This window comes from Camellia sinensis, chromosome 12 (genome assembly GCF_055761805.1).
Source record: "Camellia sinensis isolate YWXY chromosome 12, ASM5576180v1, whole genome shotgun sequence".
In the NCBI taxonomy this organism is placed as follows: domain Eukaryota; kingdom Viridiplantae; phylum Streptophyta; class Magnoliopsida; order Ericales; family Theaceae; genus Camellia; species Camellia sinensis.
Genome location: NC_138972.1, coordinates 139,265,284 through 139,277,085, shown reverse-complemented (window position 1 = coordinate 139,277,085; position 11,802 = coordinate 139,265,284). Strand labels below are relative to the sequence as shown.

Sequence of the window (11,802 nt, the reverse complement as noted above, 5' to 3'; positions counted from 1 at the left end):
GTTTGCACTTTACATAGTTACGTTACATGCAATGTGATGTGATTTGATTATTACATGAGATGTTTATTTTTGTAATTAAAATAAAGGACAATGGATTCTACAAACAATATAGTGAAATTTCATATCAGTATTAGGATATGATACACACATCAATTGGCATCAAAAGTGCACAATCAATCAGTTTCCCAAGTCCATGTTGTTTGTCTAAATTTATTGACATAATGTTTAGCGCCCTAGGATGAAATCAGAAATTTGGATCCTCTAGGCTGATTTTTTCTAAAGTAATCTTAGAGTGATTGTTTGTATGCTTAGGAAATAAATCACTCCAAATGATCACAACTCTAAAATCATGGCTCATGTATGGATCCCAATACTACAAGCATGACCCCACACAAATGTAGGGTTTTCGATGGTGTTGGAGCAATGCCCCAGCATCCATGCCCATCACTTATAGTAGTCGTGATAACAAAAAATAATATTTGCAATGGCATTTTGACCTTGAAAATAACAAACTGAAATGTTGCTTGTTCTTTTGGTATGAAACAGGCCCATGCGGAATTGTTAGACTATTGTAAGTTTGTCTTTCTAATTGACAAAGAGAAGTTTATGTTTGTGCTTGACATTCAGATTCATTATTATATTTTTCATATATTTGTGTGCTAAATTTTATGCAATCTACGGCTATGTAGTTTGTATGGGAAAATGAACTTCAACCATCTGCATACTTGGGATCTACCAGAAAATCCGCTTTTGACAATTCACATTATATATAGTAATAATTATTATAACAATCATTATATTACTTTCTAACTTTTTAATACTTGATAATCATGAACAAATATATATATATATATATATATATATGGTGGCTAATGTTTATAGTGATGAATCCAAAACAAACGCTGGAAAATATGGGTATACTACATATTACATAAAAAAATTAGCTGGTGGAATTAGTAACTACTAAATACATTAAAATATTGTACAAGGAACTTGTTGAATTAAAACTTATATATGGTATCGAAATTTGATCACTTTACTAATCAACTTATTCATTAATACCAACTTATTCATTAATACAAAAGTGATGCAGATGAAGAAGAAGCTGCAGAGGATGAGGTTAACTTCGAGGAATCTGTGTTGTAACTATAGCTTGAAGAATGGACTTGGCTGCTATCAGAAACAGTAGTACAGCCATAGGTTAAAGAGACCAATGATGAAGCATTCATTGGTGGAGCAAGGTACGTTGGCACGGGCATTTTTGCTGGAAGAATGGGCAATGGAGCTTCAAAATTAAGCACATGAATTGCTTGCTGAATTGAAGGCCGGAGATTGTAATCAGGGTGAGCACACCACAGCCCAACAATCATTAAGCATTCCATTTCTTTTTGAACAAAATCTGGGCATATCTTCGGATCCACTGCCGCTTCAAGAAGCCTACCGGTACCATAGAGGTCCCAAACCCACTCCACCATTCTCATTTGACTTGCTGGGACCGTCAAGTCAATGGGTTTTCTTCCACAAGCAATCTCCAATGCCACAACTCCAAAACTAAAGACATCAGATTCTTTGTTGGCTTTCCCAGTAACTAGGCATTCAGGTGCCATGTAGCCCATGGTCCCTGCCAAAACTGTTGTTTGTGACCCTTTACCGTGGTCGACAAGCCTGGCTAACCCAAAATCACCAAGTTTAGCATTGAAATTTGAATCCAACATGACATTGCTTGATTTTACATCCCTGTGCACCACGCACTGTTCCCATTCTTTATGTAGATAGAACAATGCTGAGGCCAAGCCTTGAGCAATTTTGTACCTTCGTGCCCATGTCAACAAGCTTTTTTCTTTGAAGAGATGATAATCTAAGCTTCCATTTTCCATGAACTCATAAACAAGTAGGAGTTCTCTTCTGTCATGACACCAACCAAGTAGTTGCACCAAATTTCTATGCCTCAATCGACTAATGATCTTCACTTCCGATGCGTACTCTTTTATTCCTTGTTTTGATCCCTTCGATATCCTCTTCACAGCAACAAAGGAGTTGGATTCCTTTAAGAAACCCCTATAAACCCCACCAAATCCTCCCTCTCCAAGCTTATGTTCCTCCGCGAAGTGGTTTGTTGCACGAAATAGTTGACCATATGAAAACTTCTTTGGCCCACTACCTGCCTCGAATTCGTTGCTCATGGATAGTTCAATAGCAAACTCGTCTTCTTCTTTTGCTCTACTTTTCTTCCACATGACAAAGCCAACCAAAGCCAACGCACCAACCAAAACCAAAGAGCCAACAATCCACCCCACTACCAATGGCTCATTGGTTTTTGCACCAATCTTCTTTCCAAGGGCAGAGGTGACTGTGTTTGGGGTTGGGGTTGGGGTTGGGGCTGGGGCTGGACTGGGATCTGGATCTGTTGGCACATCGATTTGCAAAGTCGAATTGAACGTCCATGATTTCACATTATTTTTCTCAAAACTTGATCCTGTTGAAGCTGAGAAACCGATTGTAACCCATTCTGGTAAGTGGTCTCTGAGATCAACCAAGTAACTAAGGCTACTTTCGGTACTCTGATTATTTATAGAACAAGTGACAATAACACTCAAAATTTTCGAACTAGAATCGTAATTAATCCAAGCTTCATTTTGTATCCCAATTGGTATGTTGGTGTCCCATTGTGCAGTGGTGGTAGAGTTGATAGAGTTGATATTGATACTGTTAAAGTATACAATACAACACACACCAGCACACACCCACTAGCATCACATGTTCATATCACACTGTAAAGCACACACCAGCACACAAGAAAGCTTAGTTTAATGTATTGTAATATACACTTCGGTCACCTTCTCCTCTCTATAAATAGAGAGAGCTCAGTCTCTTGTAACATATAGAAATACAACAGACACTGAATATACATCACTGTCATTTCAGTCCTTCTCCTCTCTTTCATTTCAGTCTTTATTTATCATGGTATCAGAGCCATAAGATTTAGGCCTATACTCCTTTCTTTCCGGCGGGCAGCCGGCCGGCAACCTTGCCTTCGCTGCCCGCGGGAGTTTTTCAACACATATCACATACACATACCTTGACTCCGCTGCCACTAAACCCACTTCAATATTCACCTTCAAGATCAGAGCATCATCACCAATCTCAGTGACTCGGCCACTGAGTCCCTCGTAAACCACCCGTCTTGCTTGTCTCTGGGTACTGAGTATCCCATCTTCTTCTCCTCCAGAAGCCTAGCATTCAACCCCTGCTATGCCAAGAAAGTCAGCAAAATAAGAGCCTTCTCGAAGTGCCCGAGAATCCAAACGACTCTATAACAGGAAGGTATGCCTTGATGTTGTAGAGTGGGGTACCAGGCCTCTGCATTCCTTCAAACACATGACCCCGCTTCTGATTCAAACCACTGTAGATTCCACCGAGGGCTTGCTCTGGTGCTTGGATCTCCACCAAGTACACGGGCTCAAGAAGTCGGGGCTTGGCAGTCAGCTGGGAAGCATAGATAACCCTCCTAGCCGTTGGAATGACCTGGCCACCACCTCTGTGAATAGCATCCGCATGCAAAACTACATCACAAACTTCAAAGCAAATACCCCTCATGTTTTCTTCTGCCAAGGCACCTTCCTTCGATGCCCACTGGAACCCAGCAACAACAGAGTCCTTAATTTCATTCAGATATTGGACTCCCTTACACATATCAACTACCATATTAGGACCAGTGGTTTCAGGGCCGAAACACCAAATCTTCTTTGCAAGATCCTTGTCCCAACCGAACTCCTCGGACAAGATTTTAGCTCGAACCTTGGGGTCATCCCTTGGACCGATACGTCCATCATCAATCGCCTCGAAAATCGACATTGAAAGCTAAGAACACTCTCAGAGCCTTTGATCAGTATGTTGCCCAAGAGTGGAAATCCATCTCCGCTGCAGCATCAGAGTCCGAAAATATATCCGGCTGCTTCGAATGTAGCATCTGCCTAGACTTTGCACGTGACCCGTGGTTACCCTATGTGGGCACCTTTACTGTTGGCCTTGCATCTATCAATGGTTCCATTTCCAGAACACTTCTCTTGATCAACGCCGACACCATCACCCAGCCACGTGTACGCTTCATGTGCAGCTTCGGCGGCAAGCACCTTCCACGACCCCCACGCACCGGACTCCGTCTAGCTCCTTCACAGCCAGGGCATCGAGCGACTTCAGGATCCAAGTGGTGGACTAGCAGATAACCTTCTATGGTCTCCAAATATCACTTCCACGCACTCCATATTCAACTACCAAACCGAAAGACAGAGACACACAACACCAAAAGCCAGCTCTCTCTTCTCTCTCTAGACATTCCTAGGTTGCTCTCTCTCTAAGGCACACCCAACACACTCCAAAACCCTCTTCTTCATCTTCCTCTTCTCCATCTAACTCAGTCCCAATCAACTCCAACTCCGTCCCCGTCGCCCTTCTCGACTCCCATTACACCGAGCTCGCCGAGCTCGTTGAGCAGGCCCTCCTCTTACCAACCCTCGAAGCCACAGTAAACACCCACACACTCACCATCTTCGCACCCGGCCATCTCTCTCTCTCTCACCCACCAACTTAGCCGCTTTTGTCCCCCCCACCATTTTTGTTTTCACCACCCATGCCTTCTTTTCTTAATCCAATACCTCTTGCTGTTTTTAATAGTCCCACTATCATCATATTTTATTTTATTTCTTTTCCACCGCTCAAACCCTCTTTATCTTATCTATATCTATATTTATATCTATTTTTTTTTTTTTTCTTTCCGTAGCAACCCCACCAAGCACCCAAAAGAGAGAGAACCTCTCTCTCACTTCCCGTGGTCTCCCACGTGCACTTAATGATGAACACATTTGTTTTTTTTTTTAATCACCCCACTCACATGGGCTTGTCCCCATCTTTAATCATATCCACCACCATTCTTTTCTTTATCACACTTCTCTTTATATCTTTTATAAAGATATATATATATATATATATTTTTTTTTTCTCTCCACCGCATATGCTTTCTCCCTTATTCTTATTATTATTATTATTATTATTATTCCAAAAAAAAAAAAAAAAAAAAAAAAAAAAATCCCAACACTATTGCTGTTTTTCACAAATCCGTGTGATAAAGATTTGCACTCCAACACCAAACCATATTTTATTCATCTCTGGGATCACCCCCGATCACCATTTTACACGCCCACAAAAAAAAAAAACAAAAAAAAAAAACAAAACAAAACAAACCACAAAAAAAAAAAAAAAAAAAAAAACAAATCAACACCAACAGCTTTGTTTTCTTTTCTGCAGCCGGCCACCAACCGACCTCACTTCTTCGCCTATTCCGTCGGTCTTTTCTTCTTGCCTCCGTCCTGGGCGGTCCTTGCCGGTGCGGCCTCTGTGCTTCCTAATCCCACTCCACTGGGCACGATCACTACTCCCTGCTCCTCCACTGCAGCATATGGCGGCCCTCCAAATCGGAACATCACGGTGGCCTTCCGCTTCAGCTCCTTGTTTTCTGCCCGTAGCACGCTTATCTCTGCTCGCGCATCCTTATACATGCGTTGGAGCAGAGCCAGCTGGGAGTTTAATTGCTGCACCTCATTTGTCCTACTCTGCAGCCGGTGCGACAAGTTTGTGACCGCCGTCATGGACTCCACACATGCCTTCAAAGTATACTGATTCGCCTCCACATCCGTTTGCACTGCCATTTTTTGCTCCACCGACTGCATCGGAAAGTTCAGCGGAGCAAACCCAGCGGTGTTTGGTTGAGGTTCACTGGCCACCGCACCAGTTCTCTCTCCTGTGGACTCGTTGAGGTCGGGAAAGAGGGTGAGCAGCCCGCGGGACGACGAAGCCATTTTCTGGGCAACAGCAACAGAGTGTTACAGACTATCTCTCTCAGCAAAACGACCTCTCTTTCTCAGCAAAATGAAGAATTTTTCAGAGGTTTCTCTCAGTTTTCTGTCTCAGTTTCTGCCTCCTCCGCTTCGGTTTATAACGACCATGACACAGAGACAGCCACGCGCATCGCGCGCCTTTTGACACCGACAACCTGGCACGCCTTTTCATGGCACACCTTTTCATGACTCGGGCCCGTCTTTTGCTGACACGCCTTTTGATGACACACCTTTTGAGGGCACGACTTTTGAGGGCTCGATATCTACATCCATGTATATCTTTTGGGCAGCCTATATACACACTCATACAGTGTCTTCTACACCAGCCAGCTTTATCAATCCCTTTGTTTCAACCTCAAATAGGTTTCTATCTTCACACCTATTTGAGTTTGAGAGGGGGTTATACACAGTATCATGTCTAAGTCACTCATGGCGCACTCCCTAAGTCGCCCCCTTGGTACACCACCACAACCTTATACAACGGTCCGACATGACCCCATAAACTGTCTTCTACAACGGTCCGACATGACCCCGTAAACTGTTCTGCTACACCGGTCCGACATGACCCCATAAACTGTCCCGACATTTGATTTCGGTCAGCTTCTACAACGGTCCGACATGACCCCATACACTGTCTTCTACACCGGTCTGACATGACCCCGTAAACTGTCTTCTACAACGGTCTGACATGACCCCGTAAACTGTCTTCTACAACGGTCCGACATGACCCCGTAAACTGTCTGCTACAACGGTCCGACACGACCATACAGTGTCTCCTATCCCATTTTTTTTTTTTAATTTTATTTGTCCGCTTATTTTTTTCTGTTTTGTTACTCTCTCCAAACTCAAGTTGGCTAGTACCTATCCTCCTTGAGTTTGCGGGGGGCTGTTAAAGTATACAATACAACACACACCAGCACACACCCACTAGCATCACATGTTCATATCACACTGTAAAGCACACACCAGCACACAAGAAAGCTTAGTTTAATGTATTGTAATATACACTTCGGTCACCTTCTCCTCTCTATAAATAGAGAGAGCTGAGTCTCTTGTAACATATAGAAATACAACAGACACTGAATATACATCACTGTCATTTCAGTCCTTCTCCTCTCTTTCATTTCAGTCTTTATTTATCAGATACCTACATGAGTTCCCGGATAAGTGTAGACAGGGTCCCAACCCTTATTCGGATAGGTATCAAACTCCACAGCAACAAAGGGACTAGTCGGTTCGAATGTCTGGGGGTCAACTGGAAGGCCAATGGCACGACCTTGTGTGATATTGGGAGTGGAATCATTAGAAACAAGGAAGAATGTGAGCCCATCTCCATAATTGTCGCTTCCCAGTGAATCAATGACAAACAAAAAATAGGTGTTGAAGTCTGTCAAGTTTCCAGAAGCTTTGTCCCAAAGGTGAAGAGGATCTTTATACGTGGCTCGACCGGCTCTTTGCGATCGGTTCGTGCCTAGGTCGTTTGGGGTGACTTGGATGCCTTCGGTGGTGATATAAGCAGATGAATTGATTAGTATCTCACTATTTTGAAGACTTTGATCAATATTGATGAGGCTGAAGTTCAGTGCAATTGCATGAAGAGGGAAGTAATAAAGGGTGAAGAAGAGAAAACAAAGCAGAATAATACTTGATGGGAATTGGGAATTCCAAGAGTTCCGCACAGCCATATCCATGGTGGGTTGTAAGGAGGAAGACTAAATGATGACTCAGTTTGGAAGTATAGATATATAGATATAGATACAGATATAGGTCAATGTTAGTGGTGTTTGGGAAGTTTGTGTTTTTTTTTTTTTTTTTTTTTTTTTTTTACATTAAAAGACAATTTTTTTTGTAAAATTTAAAAAAAATAAATCTAAACAAAATATCACATTCATCTTCATAATTATTTCATTTTTTCTTTCGCAAACATCACATTTAATCACAAAAAAACTCAACTATCTTCTCAAACACCAAATTTTTTTTATACAATAATATCTTACAACTAAAAAAATTTACATAAAAACTCACTTCTCAAACACCCATTTTGTTTAATAGTTTTTTTTTTCCTTCATTACGCGTGTTCTTAGTTCTTTCGTCACCACAAATAGTAAACACTGCATACGATTTTTTTATTTATTGATATCTTCTTGACTTGTAGTTCTAGACGATTTTACATTTTTTTTATTCAACTTTACCAATCCAACAATTTTTATGTCATAAGAAATTTGCGTTGTCAAACAAAATCATATAGTTTAGTTTTTAGAAGGATAAATTATCTTTTATGGTATTTAAAATATGTGTTTCATCTTATTTTGATCCTTTTAATTAATTTTGTTAATTTTGTTCTTAAAATTTTTGAGGATAAAAGATAGTTTTAATCCCTAAAATATTCATTTTGTCATTTTAGTCTCTTAAATTTTATTTTTATCTTCAAAATTATCAATTTGAGTCAATTTAATCTTGATTCTAACGTCTATCAACATCGATAATGAGAGGGGAAAAAAAAGAAGAAAAAAAAAGATAGAAGATAAAAGATAATTTTAATTCCTAAAGTATGTATTCCTGGTCTTTTTAGTCTCTAAAGTTTCAATTTTATTATTTTGATTCTTAAAATTATCAATTTAACCCTAATTCTAACATCAGTCTATATTGATAATGGAACCGTATGAATTGACCATAAAATTGTATTGGAAAAATTTTAAATACAATTGAAGTGGTGAATTATTCAAAAGTAATGAATGGTTGTTTTTCAAATATATAGATTAAAATATTATTAACTACACTAGTTACAATTTTCTATAGAGAAAGAAAATTCTTAAAGTTAAAGTTGATTAAATTTTACATTATGTCACAAAAAGTTTATCAACCTGACTGTTTTTGTCTAATTAGCTCACACTTACACTTTTTATTAAGATCTTATTATAGTTATTGCATTTTCGCTAAAAGTTCACTTTGGTAACGATGGATGGAAGGAAGGGTGACATTGTAATTAGATTTTAAAATTTCACTTTGGTAATAATAGGTGGAAGGAAGGGTGATATTGCAATTTGATTTAAAGTATAAGAGAGTAATTGTTACAATTGAAAATAAAAAGAGCAAAGTGAGATTATATTGAAAACATAAGGGTGCCAAGTGTTATTAAACCTTTTCTTTTGACCAGTTCCTCTTTTGTTGGGGGTGTTTGGTATAGTTGTTAAAACAGATTATATATTATGATTTTAATCAGAAGTTGTTAATAATTTTTTGATGTGTAAATTTCCATTTTACCTCTATTAATTGTAAATTGAATTAACATTTATTAGTTGTAAATTAAATTTATTTTTATTTTTTATTATTAACTACTAGTCCACATTAAAAATAAAAATAAAAAAATAAAAAAAAAACTAGTCTACAATCCATTTAGGTCTTTTTCTATTTCAAAAAATAAGAGAAAACAATTAAGGGTATAATCATAAATAAATTGTTATAATCAAAAATTGATAATCAGAGAGATGGGCAACATATTAGAATTAGTTTTTTTGGATAAAAATAAATTATTAAAATTAGAAATTATTTGAAATAAATTCAACCACACGCAGTACAAAAAAACTTTTCCAAAACTAAAATATATATGATGGCTCAAAAAACCACACCAAACAATACAAAATAGCTTTTAATTTGTGTTCATGTTTACAAATTAAAAGCTTTATTTACATCTTGACCCCAGTATTTACTTGAATTTGCATCTTTGGCTTGGTTAAGTGCTACAATTTTTAATTGAAGGGGGGTAAAAAAAAATTGCCCCAAAAATTTCTCACAGAAAAACAAGTTTAAAAGACTCAAAAATAAATTTTTAATAATTATCAAACCCAACAATTTTTAAAAATTCTAAATAAATAAATAAATAATATCAAAAAAGCAAGTTCCAAGCATGGCCTAAAATAGACTGCAAACAAAACAAGAACCGAAGTTATTCATGCATGGCTTGAATACATAACAAATTTTAAAACAAGTTCGAATTTGATTTGGCTACGTAATTGGTCAAGCTAGCATCAACTTTTAGGGTTAGTCTGGGAGTGGGTTAGCTTTTTGATTTTTTGATTATTTTAGTTTGTGGTTAAAAAGTCTCGTTTGAGAATGACTTTTTAGTTTTTTTGATTTTTTGTGAGATAAAAAATGTAATGATTATGGGTTGGATGCGATGTTTTGTCTTATTGGGCTAAAAAATATATTTTGTCTTTTGTGACTAAAATAACCCCAAATCCAACCCAACCCAACCCTGCTTCCCAAATGAAGCCTTAATGAGTAATGAAGATTAACTAGAGTTGTTTTAGATATGACTTATAAATTGATTATTTTATTTATTATAAAAAAATGTTTAGAAAAATAGAGAGATGATGTAATTCAAATAAATTAAGGAAAAATTACCAGGAAGTCTTGTTTGAAAAGCGTGTAGTCTATTTAGTTTCATAACTTTTTGCTTATACCCAAAAGTCCTATAACGTTATTATTCTTCTTCTCTGCCTCTCTTCTTCTTTGTCTCTTTTGGGATTCATCGATTGGGATTCACCAGTAACCACCGACCGCCGACTATCATCGATTGGGATTCACCAGTAACCACCGACCGCCGACTACTTACTTCACTCTCACCGACAATAAAAGAAGATATGTTTCCGACGTAGAAGATGAATAGATTTACATCAGATCTGATGTAGATCTACATAAGATCCGGTTAGATCTAAACAAAAAATAGTTGCCGGAGTACAATCCTCTCTCTATATCCGCCTCTCTCCTTTGATCTCTTATTTTTTTTTTACATTTTCTCTGTTATACACTTCTCTTTTTTCTGTTCTAATGGAGAAGATTTTTAAGTTTTGAACAAGTTGTTTTCGAGTTTTAGTTACAGGCAGTGAAAACTGTAAAATTTTACAGTTTCAAATTTTTTTGGTGCTGTGTAGATTTACATTAGATCTGAGTAGATCTACATCAGATCCGGCTAGATCTAAACAAAAAATTATTGCCGGAGTACAATCCTCTCTCTCTATATTCACCTCTCTCCTTCGATCTCTTTTTTTTTTTTTTTTTTTTTTTTTTTTTTTTTTTACATTTTCTTTGTTATACACTTCTCTTTTTCTGTTCTAATGGAGAAAATTTTGAAGTTCTGAACAAGTTATTTTCGAGTTTTAGTTACGGGCGGTGAAAACTATAAAATTTTGCAGTTTCATAACAGTTTTTAGACCTGTAAAATTTTACAGTTTCATAACATGTTTTTCAGTTTGATTAATAAGAATAAATACTTAATAAATTTTTGCTTTGAAACTGTAATATTTTACAGTTTCAAAACTTACTTTTAAGTTTGATCAATATTGGATATTATTTGCTTAAACTTTACAAAAATTGAAAAATAGCATATGCTTTTTCCATTGTTGCTGTTTTTTATCGTTCCATTTTTTTTCTTTTAATTTATCAATATTTAGCACATTTTGCTATATTTTTTCACTCTAATTTCTCCATTTTTTTTTTTGGCAATATTCTAGATATTCCGGTGAATCTCCAATGATATTCTTAACGTCCCGTGAACGTTCTGAACATTCCGGCGACTTCCATTAACGTTCTTAACACTCCGGTGAACTTCCAGCGATACTCCGACGACTTCCCGGCGATACTTCGGCGAATTTCCGATGATGTTGAATATTCCGACGAGTCTCCGGTGACCGTTTGATAGAAGTTTGACGGTAGTAGAATGTAACAACATTTGTAAATTGAAAAAAAAAAAAAGAAGGATTTTTTGATAACAATTAAAAATATATAGGACTAATTGGTGTAAGTGTTTTGTTTGGGGATTAGATAGATTTTGAACTTTGTATATAAGACTTATTGGTAAGTTCCCCATAAATTAATAAGTTGTTTATTTAGGCCCCATTTGGCAAGA

The 11,802-nt window shown here is 37.4% G+C and overlaps 1 protein-coding gene across 1 annotated transcript; it reads right to left on the bottom strand.

The window, feature by feature from the left end:
• Window positions 1-935: 935 nt before the first annotated feature.
• On the bottom strand, window positions 936-7,686 carry LOC114278115 (L-type lectin-domain containing receptor kinase IV.3-like). Its single transcript, XM_082897305.1, has 5 exons — window positions 7,042-7,686; window positions 4,016-4,230; window positions 3,331-3,861; window positions 3,079-3,233; window positions 936-2,706 (listed from the first exon to the last, which is right to left on the bottom strand). The coding sequence occupies exons 1-5, from the start codon at window positions 7,583-7,585 to the stop codon at window positions 1,074-1,076; spliced, it is 3,078 nt and encodes a 1,025-aa protein (XP_082753431.1). The 5' UTR covers window positions 7,586-7,686; the 3' UTR covers window positions 936-1,073.
• Between the last annotated feature and the right edge of the window lie 4,116 nt (window positions 7,687-11,802).